The following is a 25,757-nucleotide window of genomic DNA, read 5'->3' as shown; positions in this document are numbered from 1 at the left end:
CTGCGCAGACGAATAATGGAGTTTTTCGTTTCTTGAACTTTACAAAAATTGAAATAAAAGTTGCTTGTGTATTCTGAACACCGAGACCGGACCGGAAACCGAAATGATTGTCACCCACATCCGCCCGCGCTGCCACTATAGGGCACAGTATCTTCTCCAGTAACTTTGCTAGAACTGAACTAATAGTGAAGGGCCTACATGAAGAACAATCTTTAGGGCCTTTCCCCTTCTCATGTATACAGGTAACGACCCCCTTACACAAACCCTGTGGGACAGACTGTTGCGATACTATTGCTTGGAACAATAAAGCTATGTGACTAAACAGTTTAGGGGTACCATACCTCAGATGTTCCGGCTGAATACCATCTGCCCCAGGCGAGTTTCCTAAACGAAGAGGACGAAATAAGATTCAACACATGACGGGGAAATAGTAAGCCAGTTACTGTATTGGTTTAGTCGATCAAAATGCTGCATCAGAATGTCCCGGAAATTACTTTCTAATAATGGATGATCAGCCAAAAACATTGAAAAAAAAAGGTTCGAACCATCAATTTATTTCAATGCTATCAGGCGGTGACGAAGAAGAACGGATGGGTTTAGACACTTCTCGCCATAGCTGACGAGGATTATTTTTTATTTCCCGCGATAGCTCCTTAACCCGACTTCTTTTCCAAGATTTCACCTTCTTTTGATATTGGTGTTTACTCGACTTCCTAATTTTAAATACCCATTCTGAACGTGGTCTTTCCCAGTCAACCCAATTTGTCTCCAAAACACATGGCGAGACTTTTCAACCTTCAAACCAGGAAAATCTGACCAGCCTCTTTTACGGGTATTCAGCTTTAATTTTTCCGACGGAACTGCAACGGATGCAGCCGTTTTCCTACTATGCACCAGTTCTAGCAAATAACAATTCAAATCGAGAAGCCGGTCAGATTTTACCCGCGAGAGCAAATGAAACGGAACCCTTATCTTATCTAAGTACGAATCAAGTAGAATCTGGTAAGTAAATGTATCAATAGGACTCCAGTTCTGTTTAGTGAACCACTTGGGTGTAGAGCGAGCATATGACTCAAAAGAACTGAGTGGTAAATGAAACTCAAGATGCGAATGGTCACTTAAAAGAAAGTCGTCAGAAACATTAACTATCTGCCGCTGGAGATCCCTCATATCACTAAACACGAAATTGAGATCAGAAGTGCTACCACTATTATGTACATAGGTAAACGATCTATTTTTCTGTAGACAATAGAAATTTTTCGGCAATGTAGCATTTAACATTTGTGAGCGACCAATGGTATTATCAATAATGTCCGTATTAAAATCACCCATAATAACACAAGATTTACGGGTAATAGCAATTCTTTCAAGTAATTTCGACAATGACGAGCAGGCAGAGGCAAACTTCTGACTCGATCGGTCATTTCTATAGTTTGTAGGCATATAAACACAAACAGCAACAAAACCACTAAATTCTACCGCAAGACACACATCATTTGACTCAAACAGATTACAATTATACTGTTTTCTAACAGCTATCATTAAGCCCCCCGAGGGTCGACCCCCAGTACTTTTAGCTGGGTAGATAAAAAGCTGATGATCAGAAGAAGTAATCAGTCTTGTGCTATTATCTTCATTAAGCAGATGCTCATTAACACAAATTATATCGAAAGCACCATACACTATTTGAAGTATGTCTAGTTTTTCTCTAGCACCGTTTATGTTTTGACAGGACACACGTACTTCGCCATTTATCGAGCCGGTTTACGATTTAAGTTATTCGGCGCAGCTTGGTCTGGAGTTGGACCACGAGCTGCAATTTTCAGGTTCGGGCACCGAAAGCTGTTACTTACATGGTTGGATCCGCAGTTGGCACATTTGATCACATCTGAGGTGCACTCGGAGTAGGTATGATCACCGGAACACTTGCTACGTTTAGTGTCCTTCTGACACAGGTTTGCACGATGACCAAAACCTTGACATTTATAGCACAGCAGCGGCTTTGTAAGGGGCTGACACAGAAAAAATAGTGCATTCCGCTTTGATTCCAAACTTGAGAGCCTGATCGAAGTCAATCTTAGTAACGAACGTGAGCTGGACAACTGAGGAATTTCTAAAGAGCTTGGCTTGGGAAATACCGCTAATTAGGTTGGGAATAGTTGAAACGTCATAATCTTTGTCAATGTAAAGGATGCCGAGGTATTCTGAGCGCAGTACCTTGCTACGGATATTATGCTCGCCTTGGGCTCCCGAGGCGACAACACTTGCGGATGTTTCGTCTATCATATGTACAAACAGCCTGTCTCTTCGTTGTTCGATTCTGTCTATTTTATCAGCGGGTCCAATTTTCCTCAAGAACTTCTTTCGCTTGGTAGGATTGGCACTCAAGCTCGCAGGCAAATTCGACAAAACAACTGGGATAGTCCTTATGTAAAATTGAGTCAGCAAAGTGTAAAATTTCCCCTGGAAAGTTCACCCCCTCCCTCGGAAGCTTACCTCCCCGTGAAAAAATATATCAGTGAACCCCCCCCCCCCCCGACCAAAAAATCTGCAGACTTCCCAATAAAAAATATTATACGTAAAATAATAAGAGTATTTCATAACTTAAAGACCTCTCCCCAGGGGCTGTTGGGGTCATATTATCTCCAAAGGCATAGTTATAGGACCTTTCAACTATGCTACACAATATAGCTACCTCAAAATTTTGATCTAACGACTTTGGCGAAAAAGAAGGCGTAGGAGGGGGCTAGCTGCACACAAATCTTTTTAGTCACTTAAAAATGGCACTACAACTTTTAATTTCCGCTCGAATGAGCCCGCTCCCGAAATTCTAGTACTACTGGTTCTATGCATTCACAACTGAAAAAAAAACAACAACAACAAAAATAGCAAGTAAACACTTATTCGTGATCTTTCTTTTGGCAAAAAATGCAAAATTCCACATTTTTGAGGATGGCAACTTGAAACCTCTACAGTAGGGTTTTCTGATACGCTGAATCTGATGGTGTGATTTTCATTACGATTCCTTGACTTTTAGGGGGGAGGGGTTCTCCTTTTTTCGAAATTCAGGTAAATTTTCTCGTGCTCGTAGCCTTTTATGGATAAACTAAATTCAATGCATTTTATATATTTGGAATCAGCATAATGATTTGATATATATAATAATGTATATTCTTTTGTTAATGATGCACGGAAACTATCACTAACTGAAAGACAGAATAAATAGATGTCATCTTTTTTTGTTGTTATGGTTAAGGTCCGCTACATACTTTATTTAGTGGTTAGCTGAGATGCGGAATTGCAGCCAGGGCACGAACAGGATGACGATGAAATTAATTAAAATGCAACTTTATTCGTTACCCAACTCTTGTCTCTGAAAAATAGAAATCATACTGCTGAGAGCATAAAAGGAGTATTTAATTAATTTGTTGAGCCAGATAAACATGTTCAAATCTGTTTCAATTGCAGTTACGTATAAATGATGGCTATTTTGTAAAGTATATTGTTCATTGTTGGAGACAATTTATGTTCAACAGCGTGTTAAAGTCAAAATTTCTAGGGCAAAAACAAGATAAGGAAGGATAAACTGGAGGAGGACATTTGGATAATTTTAAATTCTGACATTGTGTTAGGTAAAATAAGGGTATTAGACACAAATTATTATTTGAGGAAAGAGGATTTACACTATCCCCAAAAAATATCCAAGTTTTATCCAAGGAACTATGTACTTCCATTTGAAAATCTACCTTTGAAAAGTATCTCTTTGAGGTGTATAGACTGTCTACGAAATCTGGATAATACCTACCTCCAGTGAAACACTTTTATTGAATAATGTTGATCCAAAGGGGCCTAAAACCCACACTTAGCTACAAAAACTATACTAATTTTCTAAAAATTTAATTATAATTAATCAATTAATAAGATAAACTAAACATAATTGAAATTGTTAAAATTAAATTATTATTATTTAGTGAAAATTATTAATAGATTATTGAAAATTATTAAAATTGAAATTCAGATTAAAATGATTGAAATTATTTGACAAATAATTGAAATTAAAATAATTTCATATTTTATGCTACAAAAGTGTCACAACAACTCCAAACACTATTTTTTATCGCTTATAACAGGGTCGATGATGAAACAGCGATTTCTATAGGGATTCAACTCCTATCGCTTATGCCAGGGACTTATCCAGGGGGAAAGGTACCGTGTTTAACCCCCCCCCCCCCATCCCCCCTCGAAATATTTCTTCAGATCACATATTGGTCGTAACACGCAGGTGGAAAGACTAATTCACCTAAAAAAAAAAAAATTATTTTTCCGATTCACAAATTGCAGGTTAAAAAGCCGATAAAAATATTTAAACCACCCCCCCCCCCACCCAAACTAAAATCCAAGAAAAGACTGCCTTACACCATACCAATTTAAATATCCCATGTGGGCTTACATATACCAAAAGCATTGCATAGCATGAAAGTACAACAAGAGTACGTCCGAAAGCTCGGCGGTCTTGCTGTGTCTTGGCTAAGTTGTTGGATTTTTCATTTGGATTAAACAAAAAAGTATTTTCTACTGAAAGTAAAGAGCAACATTAAAATTTAAAACGAACAGAAATTATTACGTATATGAGGAAGCCCCCTCCTCAATCTACTGATGAAGAGTGGGATGGGGGAGATAGGATCTGATAAAGATCCTCCAGGGCCACTGCTGATGCGTAGGCATCATATATGTATATGAGCGGCTGCCCCCTCCTCAATCTACTGATGAAGGGTGGGATGGGGGAGATAGGATCGGATAAAGATCCTCCAGGGCCCCTGCTGACGCGTAGGCATCAATACGACGTTTCAGTTGCAAAACATTTTTACAGGGACAAGTAGGAAGGCTGTGGCCCAGCCTTCTTACAGCGGGGTCGATTCTTGTGCCCCATATTGCCAATCTGAGCATCAATCCACTGTGCCGGGACAAAGTAGAGGGAAGCCTAAATCTTCGAAATGCAAATTTTTCGGCATTCGTTTTAAAACTTTCGATGAGGGTTGCATCAGATAAATATAGAGGGGGATGCCCCCCCCCCTGACGTGCCTTCATTTGATCAATATATTTTGTCTGTGTGCAAAATAGGTGCTGAGGGAGTAAAATCCCCTATTATTGCGAAAACTCTGGTTCTTAACGAGAGCTTTAAGCTTTTAAACATCGAAGTTGTTTTTAGCACAGTTAAAAGATCTTTTATTCTAATTAAATGGCCTTTGTGATTCAGGAGTCATTCTTAAAGAATTGGGACAAAATTCAAACTTTAGCGTAAAGAGCGAAGTGTTGACGAGAGAGCGGCCCCCCTCATATACGTAAAAATTTCTTTTCACTTTAAGTTTAGTGTTGCTCCTTACTTTCAGTTAAAAAAATTTGTTTTTTTTTAATTTAGTTCAGTAAAGCACTAGTTAAAATCCAGCGTAAAGAACAGTAGCTAACCTTCTTGTTTGTTTTGAAGTTGTAATGTTACTCTTTACTTTCCGATGCAAACTTCCTTTTTTTAAATTTTAGAATTAAAAAGCTCTTTTCAAGGTGACATATCGTTCTTTTTGGTATACTTGATGTGACAGCTACCGCCTGGACCATCGGTAATTGGCGATGCTTGTCTTCTTCTTTTTTCCTTTGTAATCTGATATAAAGAGCTTCCCAACTAATAGGACATATTACCTCAAGTGCCTGTTCTAATTGACAAGAACTTTGTTAAACTCAGAGCCTTGATTATCAATTAATATCTATTGATTCCGTCTCTTTATCCTTGACAATATTCTATTATCGAGCCTGCCAGATATTGAACCTTTTTTCTCAAATCCATTGTATTTTTTAAAGGGGTTGGAGGGAGGGCTGTGTTAATGCAATTAATTTTCACGGATTACCAAGTCATCTCAAAACGATTAGAGAACCTTATCCAAGTCCCTTGAGAGGGAGTTCTGTTTCTATTTATAGGGACAAAGACCTTTTCCTTGATAGGACTGCGAGGGAAAAATAGTTTTGTACCTGGCCTTTTTCCTTAGGTGTGGGCTACATAGGGGAAATTATTGGAAACAATACAGAGTGGTAATTCTAAACTCATTTATCAAGATAGAACAGTCAGAAAAAAAGTTTCCGAGGGGGGAAAAAGAAACTCAGAAATTCTATATCCAAGGTCAAAAGGCTGAACTACATGAGACATTGAAAATTATTCTTTGCATTGCAAGAGATAAATTGTTTTATTACCACGGTGTTAACCCGTAAGGGTTATCACACTTTCTTAAAGGTAGAAAATTTTTGCCGCTCGAAACAGCCAATTATCGACTGGGTATTGGGTATCGAAACTCGATACGAAACTTCTAAAAGGTATCGATACATATATATTGTAAAGCAATATGAAGAAGGAAGTTGTGAATAGGATTCAAGACCACACTGACAATACATCATTAAAACTTTCTCAATTTTGAACACTGAAGATGCCTTGACGGAGGTCTTTGCCAAAATATCACTTGTTTTGTATTTCATATTTACTGGAAGAACATTATCCTCATTGCTGTTCAATCCCTTCGTTTCTTCAGTTTTTATTTGTCCTTCTTCGTTTTTCATTCAAGATGTTGTAATCAACAAATCAACATATTTTTAAATATGAGCGTAGATGGAAGTTTTCTTAAACCCTGATTAAAAAAAGTAGTAAGTATGACGGCACTAGACCCTTAAGGTCCAAACCGGCGGTGCTGATCTTCAGTCATCCTGTGCTTTCTCACACACTTGCTGCTTACCTTCACCCGATATCTCCAGGTGCCCATTTAGAGCTGGGTCGACTCTGGCTAAGCTTACAGAGTCACATCACTGACCCACGTCCCAAACCAAATGACTGGCCACGCCAGGGAACGAACCTGAGCCCCTTGGACAAACAATTCTCAACCAAGCGCACGTCCACTTCTGTATAAACGCTGATTCTGTATATATGTAAAACTGCAATGAAATATATAAATTAAATGCAAACAATATAAATCGATAGGTATGAATCAATCGATGCTTCGAGATGATATCCCAAGAGTACCGATTCGTTGGTATTAAAACCATGTACCGCCCAGTTCTAGTCAGATGAGGTCAAAGAGCCAGAAAGTCTCAAGCATAAATCTTGCGAATCCAAAACATTTTGCTCCTTAGTATTTACTTCTTTTGGGTGTAGACTACTTGTGTATACAACAAAAATTAACATAGACGCAAAAATATACTACAATACACATAACAAATACATTCTTTTAGTAGCTAAACTTCAAACTTGATTGGAATAGATAGTAAAAGCAAAGAAGTTAAAAAAAAGGGATTTTAACAGCTAGTTTTTCAAGACTGATAAGATATTTTTGTTAAGTTAATTTTAGAGCAAAAACAAAGTGCCAAAAATAATGTTTATACGTAGCAGAACTTCTACAAAGACATATACCACTAATTTGTGCTGCCAAAATCTACTAGGTAATTTAATTTGTGCTTTTAGGCCTGTTTAATTTACTTAATTTAAAAACACAAAAATGGGCGAGTTAAATATAAATAAAAAGAGTCAGAGGAAAAATAGTAAAACCTAACCTGTGTATGGTATATAACAAGTAAATATTCTAGTGAAGAGACAAGTGTATTTCTATTTTAGGGGCAGAATTAAAGGGTCATCCTAATAATATTTCGTACAAGTTTAAGATTTGTTATTAAACGGCCATTATGATTATGATTTTTCATCGACTAAATTGTCATTTTCAGACACTCTAAAATCGAAGGAGGAAATGTACCCCTACTACCTTTCCCATTCAATGCCACCCTCTAGCGGCGACATCGTTTGAGACTTAACTATAGAGAAATTTTCTCATGAATCAATTAAGTCTCCACCATATATAACAATTGAGCTGTTATAAATCAGTCTGGTAAAAATAATGCCCGATGGGCAAATAGTAATAGAACAGTGAATTTATATATTCAACTGCTAAGAAAAATTCCAGAGTTAAATACCATCTTAATTTGACGACAGTTGAAATATTGAAAGTGGATCATTTTTTCTTACAACAGAATGTTCAGTACTAATTCTAGAGAAGATTATCGAGTAGAATTAAGGGTAGAATTCAATTTACTTAATTTAAAAACACAAAAACGGGCGAGTTAAATATAAATAAAAAGTAAAATTAAGGGTAAAATTAGTAGAGTTAAATGGGTGAAGTAGGTGAAGTTTATTTCAAAGATGGAAGGGGGATCCTTCACAAAAGGTAATCCGCGATTCGAAACATGAAGTCTTTATGGCCCTTAGTAACCTTTTCGCCAAGTATTGAGTGCAGCACAGAGAACAAGATTATAAGCAAAAAATATTGTGACTCGAAAATTCTTCATTCTTTTTATTGGCTTAATATTTCTCACAAAACAACCAATCAGGTTTTAAAAAGGCGGAGCCAACCTGTCTCTTACGAAATTGCATTTCCTTGTTTGTCACGATATGTTAGTCAGCATTAATTAGCCCGAATTTTAAAAAGCCGGTATTATTTTTCTCTCCAGAAATAAGGAATAATGTAGCTGGTTTAGAAATACAAGTCACCAAAGCAAACCAAAGGAACTTTTTAAAACGGAAGCACATGACAACAAAATCTGTTTTTCTTTTTGTTACAAGATTAAAAGCTTTCGAATTTACTTGCGTGCAGTCAACTTTGAACAAAAAAAAATCCTGTAATTGTTATCAAATATCGATGGCCCATACAAAAAACGATCCCATCCTGTAACAGGCAACACATTAAGCTCATATTTAAATTCTACACTAAACACTAAACATCATTTTAATTTCGACTTTTACACCCATCACTCAAATCAAAAATATAAATTTCAACTAATTAATTCCAATCAAACGCTACATATATTTCAACACGCACCATTTTCATTAAGGGAAAAGATGTACCTTAATATCAACACCCGTAGAGTAAAGATGGCCCCTGCTAGCATGATAAATTCTCCTCCTTTCAAGTACTTAACTTGTCTATATATATATATATATATATATATATATATATATATATATATATATATATATATATATATATATATATATATATATATATATATATATATATATATATATATATATATATATATATTTGGTACTTGTAAATTAAACAAAACACACCCAAGAAGTGAAGATAGGTTATACCTAATGAAATATAACATTTTGTTTATATAATAATATAATTCGGGGTATATATTTGCACATTAGAGGGGGAAGGGGTAAAGTATATGGACAGTGCCACTAGCCTAACCTTACCCCACTCCCCTAATGTGCAAATACGTGGCCCAAAAATAGCGACAAAGACTATTTTTGGTGCTGGAACTGTTTTGAAAAATTTTGCTTGTTAGTTTTATTGGTCGCATATTGTTGTGAGTTTTTCTTCTTTTGTATATTTTTGTCTTGCTGAGAACAACCCTTGGACATAGGACCGAAATATTCATTCAAATTGTCTTCACTGTCTTACGAAAAGAATTCCCTACTGTACTTCTTGTTTTTGTTGTTTATGTGGCCCAAATTATATAAGTCCAATGCATTCTGTCACCCGTCATTTGTCTTTGTGGCTATGAAACCGGTTTTCTGAAATTTTACATTCAGCAAATTTCTCGACTGTGTTTCGTTTAATTAACAAGTACCTTTTTTCATCTCAATTTGAGTTGAACAATTATGACTGGGCGCTTTTTCTTAAGATTTTAAGCGAAATGCAGCTCAATTGAAGTTGAGAAAAAATCATTTAATAACTGAAGTCACACGCGTAATTGTTATTCAATTTCAAACGAAGAACTTTGATTTTGTACTTCTTTCTATTATGAATTCAATTTACTTTGCTAGTTCTATTTATTTGGGTCTAAAGTACATTATCAAATTAAGCCAAGTCTTCAAGCATAGGCTGCTTCATAACTCAAAGTACAATCAAATCCTTTGATTGTTAAAAGGCAAATTTCCTCTTGAATATAAATCTGAAGCAATAGACAAAAATTTGTAGTCATTAATAGCCTTGATTTTATTCTCATTTGATCTCAAAAGTCAAGAAAATGAAAAGGGACTCTAGCTTTGATTTTTCTCAGGAGTTTGCCTATCAAGAGAGCCTAATTTTAGACGCCTTTCCATTTCAACTATCTTATCTTCTGCCGTTTGTTTGATTAATTAATCGATCCTCACTGAGCAAGAGAGTGAACACTGAGGCTCAAATGGGAACAACTCATAGATTTTTTATACATAGTTTTTATCAATCTTTATCTACTTTGTAAATTTCTTTGTTGGAGAAAAGTTGAACAAGGGTGCTCAAATCAGGTCCTTTTCTAGGTATTCATTTTATGAAAAAAGAAAATAAAGAATTCAAATTCCAAATAAAAACAATGGCTCTGCTTCCAAGCAGCATGTTTTTAGTAAAGAACAAAATTTGGTGTTGCTTTCCCAGGAAGATCGAGGATCGTCCACCTCTTACATTTTTTTCGTGAAGGGAAGCAATAACCTTACTACTGATAAAGCAAGTCCTATTTTTAGCACTTGATTTAAAAAAAGAGTAGCTTGACAGTATATAACAAACACTTTACCTGCACTTCTTTTTTTCATAGTACATTTTTGACACAAAGTACAATTTCCCTTCCCTTGCCAATATTTACATCTAACAAATGACTAAACAGCAGGCTTTTTTGCACGCGGTTACGGAAGCATCAACCGATCCGTGTTGTATGGACGCTTAACTTAGACTTGCTCAAAAAATTATGTATAGCCGCTTTAGAAACTTTTTTTTAAGATGAAAAATCTTAAAAGATATCAGTGAGACATTTGCAAACAGACACAAAGAAAAGACAAAATCTCTATTATTTCTATTTCTCTTTTTTTTTTCTTTTTTTTTTTTTTTTTTTTTTTTTTTGCTTAAAACAGTATGAAGCTTTAAAGCAGTCCTTAGCTTACAACTTCAATTTTGGTAGTTTTGAACAAATACTGCATAATTTCCCACGAAAAAACAGGTTCTTGGGAGGAGAGGCCACCTACTTTTACAAATATTAAGACAAAAATTTACCTCTAAATGTCCCAAACCCAAGCTTTTAAAATACAGGACTATTCACCTTGAATAGCTATATCATGAGACATTTGTGTTGGAGAGTCGCAATGCCACCAGCATCGAAGTATAGGGGGGGGGGGGGGCTGGAAATTAAGCTAATCCTACTCTACCTGCATCTGAAAATTGTATGAATTTATTTTTAAAAAAACTGGCGCATCGTAATGGCAGCTCTAGAAAAGCAGATTATGTTCTACTAAAAAAAACATATGGATAAAATTATAAAGCACCTATGCATAGTGTTCAACCTTGTGGAAGCATTTGGAATGTTTTCACGGGGCATATATTATTTTTTTTTTTTTTTTTATGCTCCTAAAACAAAGCTAAATTTCGATTTGATAGTGAAATTGATTTAAGAATCAGGAAAAGTCATAATTAATTTTCCTGTCACTGGAAGGATACAATCCAAAGAATGCAAAATTGGTCAAAGAATTCTCTTCTTTCCTTCCCGGTTATTTTCTTTTCGCTTCTTCATTCTGTCCGTAAATACTGGTCTGTGTAAGTGACCAACTGTCAATGAATATAGCAAAATTCAATAAAAACTAACCTGTTCGCTTGGCGTGTAGGTGGGATCCTTAACTAGAGACACTCGATCCAAAAAACTGGAAAAAAATATACCTTGTTTAGTAAAAGCAAGTCTGGGAAACGTCCTAATTAGTTGACAAAAAAAAACGTTTAAAACCATTTTTAAATTCGTGAAAATCAAGCTAAAGAAAAAAAAGAAAAAGCCTTACAAGATATTGTTTATACTCAGATTCTGATATATCTTAGTACTATATAAATACGAAACCTGGAACACATTTACTATACAGTCTTCTCTACATTCCAACGAGAATGAATTTACTATACTATATAATATATATATATTTACTATATAGTTACTATATATAGCACTATATATATAGTTACTATATATTTACTATGTAGTCTTCTCTACATTCCAACGAGTAAAGAATTTCTATTCTGAAAACATTTTATGAAGCATGTACTCTTCCAAAAAAAAGGGCAAAAAATCAGTCAAGTTTCATATGAGACATGTGGTGACATCTAGGACGTTTAGGGAAACAAAGACCCTGGACAGCACTGCCATGTACTCTACCTGTCAAAGGATAGCACAAAACAAAACCTCGCGGAAATCATTGGCAAAATCCCTCCGGATCTGACAGAACGGACCTAGGTAGAAATTGATAATATATTTGACCAGCTGTTTGATACGGCGGGGGCTCTTTTTTTCTGTTTTTTCACATTATTTTATCATGCTTTTAGATAAAATTAATTTGGTATAGGCATTATTTCTTTGATATATAGATTTAACTGATCTTACGGCTTTTTGATACTGACACCCCATACGAATACAATTGCCTCTTTATTGGATACTGCTGCAACTAGAGGATAAGAAAAAAAGCACAGTGTAATTATTACATTCACCCTTTTAAAGCAACATGATGAATTTAAAACTATATCTAAAAAGCCAACTGGATTATCTATAAATATAGAATAAGAAAATAAGTTTTGCTACCATTTAATGGTATATTTTAGTTCTGTGGCTTTTTTGTCCAACATCCGAAAAACTACTGGGCGAAAATAAAGAAAAATATTCATGTGTTTAGCCATAGCTGCAGAGAGATTGGACCCCTCAGAAGGAGCTCAGAGGAGTTTCTCTTAGGGGGCGATGGAGCTAGAAACAGAAAGAAAGTACATTTTATGATTATGGCCATAGGATTCTTTTAGACGGGGAAAAGGGGAAGGGCAGGATCTTTCGGACCAAAATCGGTGGGATTCCTCCACCAAGGTGAGATCCCCGACCCATAGAGTCGAGGATCATTACATGCATATAAGCCCAGAAAAGCTATTGGTAACCCTATAAACATAAGTTACTTTCGGAGTTCGTATGCGAGAGTTAATATAGACTATTTAATTCAAACAAACGTTATATTTCTATGCGTGCGTTTACTTCCTCTTCGTAAAAACTAATTAAATATACATTTACTTTACATGCTAATGGTTAGACTTCAAAGCTAAAAAATAGAATATTACTTTGTGCACGTCACAGTATCAAGTCTCTTCACAAAAAGCTTTGTGGGCCACTGCGAGTACCAGCGAGCCATACGAGGCCCTCTGACTATAAGTTACCCAGCCCTGTTTTACAGAAATCATACAAGACATACCAACAGAAGGCTTGTCCATTTGAATGGTTATATTTAGTTTAAGTTTCTCATTCATTATATCAGAATAAAAAAGGAACTTTTTAACCCTCTGATTACACCTGTCGGTTTTTGCCATAAGATGCGCGTTTTCGCAGCACCCTGTAGACTTTTACGACAACCGACGCATTTTACCAAATGAGGGATGCATTTTAGGTACATAGAAAAACTTCTTTGCAGCCAGCAAAACACAGTCAATTGATCAACAACAATACGAATTAAAATGGAGTTAATTGAGAAACTCACATTAGACTATCACATTATTTGTGGAAAATTATTATGCATATTTTATTATTAAACCAAAAATAATTGTATATTTGTATAGATGTATGCATGTATATTTTTTTTTCTTAACAACAGCACTATAATTTTCCCCTGAAAATTGACTTAACCGTTTTCCGGTGTGAAAACACAATCTAGACTGGTCACGACTTCAAGAAAATTTCTTTCCCCCTCCCAGCCCTTTTAATATTTTGCACATATCGTCTGCTGACTGAAATTAGAAACCTTTCGAGGTTTAAAGCCTTGAGCACAAGTAGGGGGAGATTCAAAACGCAATTTATTTGTTTAAACATAAGTTGATCCCGAACTTTTAGAGAAATACATTGCCGTCTGATAGCAGTTTAGTGATTCTTGGATTTTCAAATGCTTCGCATTAAATACTATGCATTACCTTACCTTAGACATTAGTTCCTCCGGAGCCATTAGTGGCGCGTAGGGCGTCGACGAAGCCTCTCCACTCGTCCCGAAGCGATACTCCAGCAATTACATCTTCCCATTCAGGTAATAACGAGGTCTCAGCCGTCCTCAGATCTCGGTCAAAAGTTCGCCGCAAAGTATTCTTTGGATGACATCTCCTTCTTCTGTCGCCTGATTTCCAGTCGTAGTGTCCGAGGAAGGTGGCCTTCTTTCATGCGGAGTGTATGTCCTAAGTATATCCACCTCTTCTTCGTTGTAACAACAATAATGAGAGGCTGGCCGGTTCTATTACGAATTTCAGAGTTACCGACTATCTGTTGCCAGCTTATATTTAAAATACTCCTTAGGCACATATTTTCGAATGCAGGAATTCTCTTTTCGAGCTGTTGATTCATTTTCCAGCATTGACCAGCGTAGGAGTATGGAGAGTAGATTACTACTGAATACACGTAAGTTCAGACGCAAAGAATATTTGCTGCTCCTCCAAATGGGCCTTAGTCTAATAAAAGCCCCGGTTGACTGACCAATTCTGCATTTAATCTCGTACATGATTTCACCATCACAATACATCCAGCTACCCAGGTAAGTCAGGTAACCCAGGAATTTGAAATCCTTCACCTGTTCTAGATTTGTATTCTTGTGATGCAGAACAAGCGGTGAGCTTCAGATGGAAATGCTCTTTGATCTGTCAACGTTAATGGTTAGCCCGACATTTTGTGCATTTTCTACAATTACATCAAGTAGCTGTTGTAACCTCTGTAAAGAATCCTCTAACACAGTGGTTCTCAACCTCATTTAGACACTGTACCCCTTTTTACCCACAAAACATTTTAGGTACCCCTTCTCAGCTAGCGGTTCTAAGTAAACTATAGTTAAAATATAAATAAAATTACCACTCCTAGAGTTAAAGGGTTGTTTTATTTTTTGTTGGCCGGCCGCGTACCCCCTAAAAAAATTACGTACCCCCAAGGTTACGCGTACCACAGTTTGAGAACCACTGCTCTAACAAGACTACGTCATCCACGAAATCTATATCAGAGTTGCTTACTACTTAATTTAACGCCATATCCAGAGTTTCGTCTTAAGTGTAGTCCATTATGACGACAAAAAGAAATGGGGAAAGTACACATCCCTGACGCACACCAGACATGATCTTGAAAAATCTGTGCCATTTTCGGTCTTAACGCAGCACTCAGTTTCTTTGTATAGGGAAATAATCATGCTCACTAGTTTTTCTGGTAAACCATAATATTTGAGGACTATTATTACAATAACAATTTGTATACCAAGGGGCCAAGCTACGCTCGGTAATTATCGTTCGTTTAATAAGATCGTTCGTTACATAAAAATTGTTCGTATGCCGGTGTGGAAAATAATCCAGATAGGTCACGACTTGGGAAAATTTGTTAATGGTCTTAATTAATTTTGGAAATCATTTTCAGACATAGGCGTCACAAATTCTCAGACATCCACTATCCTAATGATTTTACTTTCTATTGGGAATAAAAAAAAATGAGATTTAAGTTGTTTTGTGAAAGAGATTGCAAAAACTGTCCTTCTATAGGCGAAAACCAAGCGAAGCTCCGTCCCCTGAAGGAGCAGAAGCTAAACTCAGAATTATATCTGCCTTGCATTTCCTTTAATATTTCAATTCTTTAATTTTATCCTACAATTATGTCGTACATACAAAATTGTTCGGCAAATAGAAACAGCGTTTTTTATACATTGGTTTTGAAACACATAGGCAAACAGCGATACCCGGATCCACCAATGTAGCCCTAGAACTTACCATCTTAAATAATTCTTCAGAAAGGATAGTCAATACCACAGTATATAAATTATAGGCAGTATGATCTTTCCCTATCTCACCCATTATAAAAACCCGGCCCGAGGTGCGAGTGCTCCAGAGAACGTTGAAACATAAGCGACATTAGATCTTTTCACGGGTAGACAAGTCAGATGTCTCTTGAACTCGAAACTTGGCTTTAACGTTGGAACACTAAATTTTGAAGAAACTAATTTTAAATTAATTTAGTCCAATACATATATGAAAATCGGTAATTAGTAGTGCGATGTTATTATTAGATGTTTTTAGGAATTAACAGTAGGTTTCGAAGTCTCGAGTTGGTTTTAAAGGCATTTTGAGAAAGTTTCTGCCAAAATACGTGTTCCAGGGTAATTGGACTGCTGATTGCAGATCAAATGAGAGGAGCTGTTTGTACGCGCTAATGCAAGAATAAGTGGGAGGAGCTGTTTGTTCGCACCGAGAATGAAGAGCCAGAAATTATCTGCGGTAAACTTACTGCTATATCTTTATACTGTGGTCAATACCGACAAAAAAGAATACTATTTAAAATACAGGTTATTCACATTGCTTCTTTATAGGAAACTTAATTATTCTTCTTCTCATGTATAGATTACCTATTAATTAACAAAATACGGTTTCTGGAACTTGGATCTGTTTCCTGTCTCTTTGTGGCGTGTGTGTATGTTTTGGACGGTGCCTTTTTGACGCATCCGGGATGAAACATTGACACATATAGCAATCAAATGTACCAGTCGGTTTTCGTTTTTCTTTCGATTAGCCGAATACTGGCCGAATATCTACTCCAATTCCCACAGTAAATTCGGAACACCAAACTAATAATAAAATTTAATATTACTGACTCTTATACAGCAATTGGTCAGTAAATAAAAAAAAAACACCTACTCGCAAAAATCCCTTTAATTAATGGTATCTCGTATTTGAACAAAAATGCCTGTTTTCGGCAGGGCCGTATCCAGAATTTTTTTTTCGGAGGGGGTTTTACTCATTTTTTTTGGGGGGGGGGGGGGGGTTAAATAAAAAAACTCAAAAACGCATAAAAATTTGTTTATGTCAATTTTGTTACGTTTTTACGAGTCAGACAAACATTTTTTTTTTTGGGGGGGGGGGGGTCAAACTCCCTAACACCCCCCCCCCTGGATACGGCCTTGGCTTTCGGGTTATTTTCGTACAGCTGAATATTCTAAATGTAAATTTTTTTTTCGTTTTTTGAATTCTTAGAGACAGTGAAAATGAAATATGATTATTGAAACAGGTCGAGTGAAAACTTACCTAGCCAAAAATTGGAAAAATCTAATTTTAATGAAAAAGGCGTCCACCTGCAGTTACATAGTTTCGGGTAGTAGCGGGGTCAAATTTAAAACAAAAACAGGTGAAAAAAATCAGCAAAAAAAAAGTTGAACAAGGATCTTAAGAAGGTGTAACTCCTTTTTCAAGGTGTAGCTCTCTTTGGGAATCCATTGATTGCTTATGTTTGAATTCAGGTCAATTTTAAATAATTACTTTTGCTTTTTTATACCGATGGTTCAGCGTGGCAACACCGACGAAACTGTGGTATTACCTTAAAAACTTTGCAATTCTGGAACAACCAAAAGAAAAATCTTAGATAATCATGGTTTTCAGGTACTGATGGGTCCAGATGGTCAGAAAAACAAATTTTTTAAGTCCTTGGTACTCTAGCATTAAATGGGTTGTATCTTATTTGTTATGAAGTGTGTACAGCTTATGCTACTTTTGTCTTTTTTTCACTTTTTTCTTCTGCTCTTTCTCTAGTTTTTTGCAATTTGAAGTGTTTTCAATAAAATTATTCATTCATAATGACAGCATTGGAGAAATTAAATCATTCCGCAAAAACGATTGTTCGTATCAGCAGAGAAAGGATAGCTTGCATAAGATATTTACCTCACAACTTTCCAAGAAGCTTAAATATTCTTTTTCTCATGTATAGATTATGTATCAATTAACAAAATACATTTTCTGGAACTTGGTTCCATTTCTTGTCTCTTCGTGTGTCAGGTAAGTCAGGTTACACCTACACACAGACAAAATAATGAGAAATGGAAAAAAGTTAGAAAGTCTTATCTTGAAGATCACCACTGAACCGGCTTTTACCACTGGTCAGGTCAATAGGACAAAGAATGCATTTAGAGCAGAGGGCTGCTCAAAGGATAACCTTCATCATCATCAAATTATAAATATATTAACATCTTGACAAACATAATAACTATTGCTTTTTTCTTCAAACCTACAAATTGAGTTATTAACACAGTGCATCTGATAAGTTCGGATGATGGAAAACGGTAAAATAGGCATGTAAAACTGTTACCTAGACTGAAAAAAAAAACAATTTTTTCCCACATAGAAAAGGTTTAGTTGACCGCTTTTTCTTACGACCTTTATATCCATCTAAGACCATGGAATAAAAATTCCCATGCGTTTCGTAAACACTACCCTCTTAGTCAATCCCCCCCTTCAACCTTGCCTCCCTCGTTCTGATAAAATATCCCCATTCTTACACTAAACAATTTTTCACTGATATAGAAGCACTTTCATCCAGCACATAGATGGTATGTTAAACAAGGGAATCCCTTCCCCCTTCACGCTTTTAACCTTTCAATTGTTTAATGTTTGTCTCGAAAATTTTGAGCTTTCTTTTTATGGTCTCTTTTTTTAGCTAATTTGTGTCCTTTTTTTAGCCAGAAGACAAAATTTGTAGGCTACTTGTGTTTTTATGTGGTTTATCTCTTTTTAATCCTGCTAGTTTTAATAGTTTTTTTTTTACATACTTTAAAACCTCTTTGACATTTCATAATTTTTGTTCCAGAGTACTTCTTTTATATTTGCTTTTTTTAGTGTGTTAAACATAAGATAACTTAAAGATCACGCAAAAAAAAACACAACAAAAAATATGGTAAAGGCTGTAAAAAAACAAACAAGGATATTAGAGCAATGTCAATGGATATGTCCCATTCCGATTCAAAAGCTCCACATGTCATGGTGTTGACACAATTTTGTTTTTCCGTGCTCGTATCTACCAAGATGGTTAACAGAGTAAGGTAGGTTTAGATTAGTTATAGGTTTAGTCAAAAGTACCTTTAAAGGGCCTTTTTATTATCTAATTTAAATAACAAAGAGTCAAACTTTAGGTTAGAACCAAGCAAATTTAAAACTGACAAGAGCTTCTTGTTCAAAATCAAAATTTTAAAAAAGCAAGTTTTTTCAACTAAAAGTAAGGAGCAACATTCAAACTCAAAACGAACCGAAATTATTCCGCAATATGAAGGGTTTTACCCCTCCTCAATGCCTTGGTCTTCATACTAAACTTTTTAGCCCTTTAAAATAGCTTCATACTCTAATTAAACGGCCCTTGTATTTCAGGAGTGGTTCTTAAAAAAATGGAACAAACAGTCGAACTTTAGTGTAGAGAGCAAGGTATTGAGAAGGGGGGCAATCCCTTCATATAAAAATAATTTCTGCTCGTTTCGAGTTTTAATTAGACCCCGGCGCCGCGCCGATATGGGAAGGCGAGCGGCGGCGGGCCAAAAATAGCAGCGGCGGCGTGCCGCCAATGCGCAGCCGAGGATTTTTTTCGCGCCGCCACCGGTGAGATGTTGGCAGCGCGCCGCTGGCGCGATCAATGTCATTTATCATTTAAATATGTTATCATTTAAATATATTTATCATTATTATTTAAATATAAAACCTCCCTAGCCCCCCCCCCCCTCTGGCTATCCCCTTGATAGGATACCTTCTCTACTTAAAATAAAAATAAACTTTATGGCATCCCTTCTTTCAATAAAAAAAAATCAAGGTATTGCCATTTAAATATGATCTCCCTACCCCCCCCCCTTGATACTACCTTGATAGGATACCGTCTCTGCTTTAAATTAAAAAAAAATTGGCATCCCTGTTTTCAATAAAAAAATTCAAGGTATTATCATTTAAATATGATAACTCCCTACCCCCCCTCTGGATACCACCTTGATAGGATACCTTCTCTGCTTTAAATTAAAACAAAATTTGGCATCCCCGCTTTCAATAAAAAAATCGAGATATTATCATTTATATATAATACATCCCTACCCCCCCCCCTCCCCTCTGGATACCACCTTGATAGGATACCGTCTCTACTTCAAATTAAAAAAACAAAAGAATTAACTTTTAGGCATCCCTGCTTTCAATAAAAAACGTTCGAAGGATTATCATTTAAATATGATAACTCCCTATGCCCCCCCCCCCTCTGGATAAAACCTTGATAGGATACCATATCTGCTTCAAAAAAAATAATAATTAACTTTTTGGCATCCCTGCTTTCAGTAAAAGAAAATCGAGGTATTATCATTTAAACATGATAGTTCCCTATCCCCCCCACCTCCAGATACCTCCTTGATAGGATACCGACTCTGCTTTAAATTAAAAAATATAATTAACTTTTTGGCATCCATGCTTTCAATAAAAAAATCGAGTTACTATCATATAAATATAATACCTCCCTAACCCCCCCCCCTCCTCTGGATACCAGCTTGATAGGATACCGTCTCAGCTTTACATTAAAAGAATAATTTACTTAATAATTAACTAGGTCACTGTATGGTTCAAACAAACACGCAAAATAACGTTAAACAGCTTAGTGTTCCTTGGAAAAAAAATTTGAGGGAATGACTAAAGGGGTACAATAACAACAACAAAAATGTCGAAATTTTTCAGGTATGCCTCAAATTCTTGGAAAACTGAGTAATAGATTGGCCGTGGCATTCAATAAGATCCAAGGAGTCTAGTTAAAAGGGAGCACACACAAAAGCCAAATAAGGCCAGTAGCCTATGAGAAATCCAAGAATACCCGAGACAATGAACAAATCCCAATGGGGGGCCCTGGGTCTATCAAAATACTTCTATGGTTTCCCAGGAAATTTGATATCATTTTCTTCCGATTCCGCTTTAAATGAAAACAAAAAAATAATTAACTTTTTTGCATCCCTGCTTTCAAAAAAAAAGTCAAGGTATTATCATTTAAAAAAGATAGCCCCCTACCCGCGCTCTGGATGCCGCCTTGATAGGATACCCTCTCTGCTTTAAATTTAGATAATAAATAACTTTTTTGGTATCCCTGCCTTCTTTAAAAAAAAATCGACGTATTTTCATTTCAAAATGAAAGCCTCCCTACCCGTCACCCCTTTGGATACTGCCTTGATAGGATACCGTCTCCGCTTTAAATTAAACAAAAAATAACTTTTTGGCATCCCTGCCTACAATAATAAAAAATAGAGGTATTTTCATTTAAATATGACAATTCTCTAACCCCCCCCCCCCCTCTGGATACCACTTTGATAGGATACCATCTCTGCTTTAAATTAAAAAAATAATTAACTTTTTGGTTTCTCTGCTTTCAATAAAAAGAAATTCGAGGTATTATCATTTAAAAATTATAAAGATCAAACAACAAAAATGTCGAAATTAATCAGATATTCCTCAAATTACTGGAAAACTAAGTCACAGATTCGCCGTGGTGTTGAATAAGATCCAAGGAATCTAATTAAAAGGGAGCATACACAAAAGCCAAATTAGGCCAGTAGCCTATGAGAAATCCGAAAATACCCACGACAATGAACAATTCCCAATGGAGGACCCTGGGTCTATCAAAATATTTCTATGGTTTCAAAGGGAATTCAATATCATTTTCTTCCGTCTCAACCTTAAATGAGAAAAAAAAATTATATTTTTGGAATCCCCACTTTCAATAAAAAAAAGTTAAGGCATTATCATTTAAAAATAATAGCCTCCTATCCCCCCCCCCCTATAGACAACCATTTACATTTTTTTATGAATCATATTTTAGGGGTAACTTCTGTTTCAATCTTCAATTCCCCAACCTTGTACATAGTCTATAGCTAAATTTTGTCTTAATATAAGGTTTTTTCTGGGAGGGGTGTTAAATTTTTTTTCAAAAAGATAATTGTATTTTCTTACATCTATCAGGATTTCAATAATTGTGCATTAAACATTTAAAAAAATTGAATTTAAAAATAGCAAAAGAAAACAAAATTCTGCAAACTTACGATTCAGCTGTCGCAACTATCTGTTGAATATCAATTTCAAAATCCAAATGAACTTGTATAGTGTATGCGTTCGGTTCAACTTAAAAATAAAATACTCGACTACAAATGATGTAGGGAAACTGCATTCAAAATGGTTTAATCTCATTTCATAAAGACGATACTTTTGTCAACATATGAAGAACCGTGTATATTGCAAGACTAGACCCCGGCGCCGCGCCGGCGGATCGCCCGCACGCCGCCGACGAGAGGCCCGGTCGAACGCCACCGAAGTGCCGTAACGCCACCGGCGTGCCGAAGGCACGCTGCCGCTGGCAAAGGCCGTGGCGTTCGGTCAACTTTAAATTATTTTTATGGCAATTCTTTATTGCGTCAACCGCAAAGTCGGACCTTTTCCTTCTCGTGTGGTTCAGTATTTCGATTTTCCCGATTAGAAATCAAGCAGTGCTTGCACTATCTCTGAATTTTGGGGTATTTCACTGAAAATCTATGCGTCACCCCGAAAAAAAAATGGGGTCCCAGAATCCCCGAAAATCACGCAATCACGGTGCCAACCCTAGTGAGTTATAATCAGTGACTTTCCCTGCCAAATATTACTTTGTATACCATAATTCTTCATTGCTCTCTTGTTCATTAGTTTTCGGCTCTTTTGTTACTTTGCATCAAAACCAGACAGATGCAATATGCTATTGCAAATATTCCAATATACACAGTTTTTTATATGCTGACTAAAAAAGTATCGTCATTTTAACATGAGTATAAATCATTTCGAATGCAGTTACCCACTCGCTATTTCTTACATCATTCGTAGTCAAGAATTTTATTTTCAAGTTGAATAGAATTATAGAACGCATTCACTACTATACAGCTTCAGCCTTTTGTTGGATTTTGAAATTGACAGCCGACAGATTGTTTCTACAGTTGAATTGTAAGTTTGTAGATTTTTTTTTTTTTTTGCTGTTTTTATAAAATATTTTCATAATGTTTTATACTCAATTATTGAAAACCTTATAGAAAATACAATCTTATTTATGGAAAATTTTTACCCCCCCCCCCCCCAAAAAAAAAAAGAGCCTTCGGTTGTGACAAAATTTAGGTATATACTTAGCTATGTTCAAGGTTGGGGAATTAAAGATTGAACCGGAAGTTACCCCAAAAATATGAGTCATAAATAAAGTGTAAATTATTGCCAATAGGGGTTGGAGATAGGGGGCTATCATATTTTAATGACAGTACCTAATTTTTTTATTGAAGTCTAGGATGTCAAAAAGATAATTATTTTTTTCATTTTAAGTGGAGACAGAAGAAGATAATCTATAACTACCTTGTAAAACATTGAAATCTTTTGATAGACCCAGGCCCCCCCACTGGGACTTCTTCATTGTCGTAGGTATTTTGTGATTTTTCATAGGCTACTAGCTTAATTTGGCTTTTGTGTGTGCTCCCTTTTAATTCGATTCTTTGGATCTTGTGGAATGCCATGGCGAATCTATCACTCAGTTTTCCAACAATTTGAGGTATATCTGAATAATTTCGACATTTTTATTGTTGTCTTTGTACTCCTTTACTCATACCCTCAATTTTTTTTTTCATGGAACACTAAGCTGTTTAACGTTATTTTGCGTGTTTGTTTGAACCATATAGTGGACCTTGTTAATTATTCAGTAAATTATTTTTCTAATGAAAGCTGAGACGGTATCCTATCAAGGTGGTATCCAGAGGGGGAGGGGTAGGGAGGTATTATATTTAAATGGTAATAGCTCGAAATTTTATTTATTGAAAGCAGGGATCCCAAAAAGTTTTTTTTTTAATTTAAAGCAGAGACGGCATCCTATCAAGGTGGTATCCAGAGGAGGGGGGGGGGGGGTAATACCTCGATTTTTTTTTAAAGGAGGGGTTGCCAATAAGTTAATTTTTTTTTTTATTTAAAGCAGAGACGGTACCCTATCAAGATGGTATCCAGAAGGGGGGCATAGGGAGTTATTATATTTAAGTGATAGAACCTTGATTTTTTTTATTGAAAGCAGGGTTGCCAAAAAGTTGAAAAGTTGACAATATTAACAAGATTTTCGTGAGTTATACTTAATACAGCACTTGCATGGTTTTAACGTCCAAAGGGAAAGGGACATATGCGTCCAATCCGGTTTTTTTTTCCTATTGATGAAATGGGTTTACTCTGAAAACATTCATTCTTATGTACCAGGTAGATTCACACTAAAACGAATTGGTGTGACGAAAGCGATATCGACATTCCCATCTAACGGTGCGCTTGAGTGACCACAACGCCCTTGGTTGATTACCCAGTTTACATTAAAATGCTAGGTCATAATCAAAGTTTTTAATTTGTGAAGTTCAAGGATGAGTACTTGACAGTTTTGTGACCTCGGAGAACCATATGTTGCAACGTTCTTACGTATCTACAGTCGTTTAGAAAATTCGATCACCCCACAAATTATTACCAAAAATATGCAAAAAATTGACATTTGGAATATTATAACAATTTTTTCAAAGCTTTGACGAAAAGCAAAAAAGTCTAAATACCCCTAACTACGCTTGAAAGCTATTTTAAAAAGAAACTCTTTGGAGATTTCCATGGAAATGACCATAGCAGAAGCTTTGAGCCTGGGTGGGGATCAAAGAAGAGTCTATGTATTTTGACCACAGGTGACTAATTGCTGCGACTTTCTTAAATTTGGTAATTCTTGTGAGCATTTGGAAATCAAAGCTTAAACTCAATAACTGATACTAAGTGTCCTAACATTTTGCTTGGATTAAAAGTGACGAACTAGGATGAACATTTCAATATCTTCCTGGAGCTACTTCAGTCTGCATATTATTTCATTCAATTACACTTAAAACGGATGAGCTTTTCATTTTATACCTAAGAAAATAGCTGGCACTTCATTTTTCTTCATAGCCAATAAACTATTAAGTGTTTTTTGTGTCATTGTAATTGAAGTGTTCTCATGTGATGTGTTCATCATGTATTTTTCAATTTGATAAATTTACTCCTTTTAGATACAGTTTATAATTTGATTGATATTAGGTATTTATCAGTTTATAATTTGGAATGAATCCCCAAAAGAAAAAAATGAATAATATCCGAAAGAGCAACCAAAAGCGATAAAAAAAAGCAGCAGTTCAGCCTTAGCCTACATGACATATATTCTATAAAGAAGCAAAAAAACTTTAAAAAGCATTTTTTTTAAATTATAAAGAAAAACAATTTGTTAGTACAAGCAGGATGCTTTAGAACCAAAAAGACAAAAAAAAAAAAAAACAATCAATGTCAAACTCGCCCATTTAAAATTTTTTAAAGTTGACAAAACAGCTATAGGAAAAGGGCATTATGAAAGAATTAAGCTTCTAAGTTCAAAGTTATATTCAAAGTTTTTACCCAGATAACTGACAAATTTCGTGATACGGTATTTGAAGTTTTATATGCAGTAATGCTCGATGAAAAAAACTACTAATTTTGATAATTATTTATGTTAAGAATATATAGCTAATAGAGACTTTAACTACTCGTATTATGCAAGGGTTCTGAAACGCCACAGCCATTTCGTTTCTACCAGATTTCTACTTCTCTTGATGAATAACGAAGACCAGTTTCCTGCCAGCAACTTGTGAATTTTTTAACTCATGAATAGGCTCGAATCTGTTCTAAATTTAAGCTGTTATTTGAGAAAGACTGATGAAAACATTACTTGCGGTCAACATTGGTCACGCCGGCGGCGCGCCGCCGACATCTTAACGGCGGCGCACCGCCGGCGGCTTACCGGCAGCGCGGCGTGCTGTTTTTTGCCCCGCCGCCGCCGGTCTTCCCTCATCGGCGCGGCGCCGGGGTCTAATTGCAACTGTATTGTGTCTGTTGTGGTTT

The 25,757-nt window shown here is 35.9% G+C and overlaps 1 protein-coding gene across 1 annotated transcript in view; it reads right to left on the bottom strand.

Moving 5' to 3' along the window:
- Galphas (G protein alpha s subunit) overlaps positions 1-25,757 on the bottom strand; it is a 148,707-nt gene that overhangs the window by 80,934 nt on the left and 42,016 nt on the right. The window contains exon 6 of the mRNA XM_089088670.1: positions 11,644-11,698. Coding sequence (XP_088944796.1) covers positions 11,644-11,698 — 55 coding nt within the window. The remainder of the gene's footprint in view (positions 1-11,643; positions 11,699-25,757) is intronic.

Source organism: Artemia sp. Qi Xiang Cuo, chromosome 5 (genome assembly GCF_049724085.1).
Source record: "Artemia sp. Qi Xiang Cuo chromosome 5, ASM4972408v1, whole genome shotgun sequence".
NCBI classification, from domain to species: Eukaryota; Metazoa; Arthropoda; class Branchiopoda; order Anostraca; family Artemiidae; genus Artemia; species Artemia sp. Qi Xiang Cuo.
This window is presented reverse-complemented; position numbering and strand designations above follow the sequence as displayed.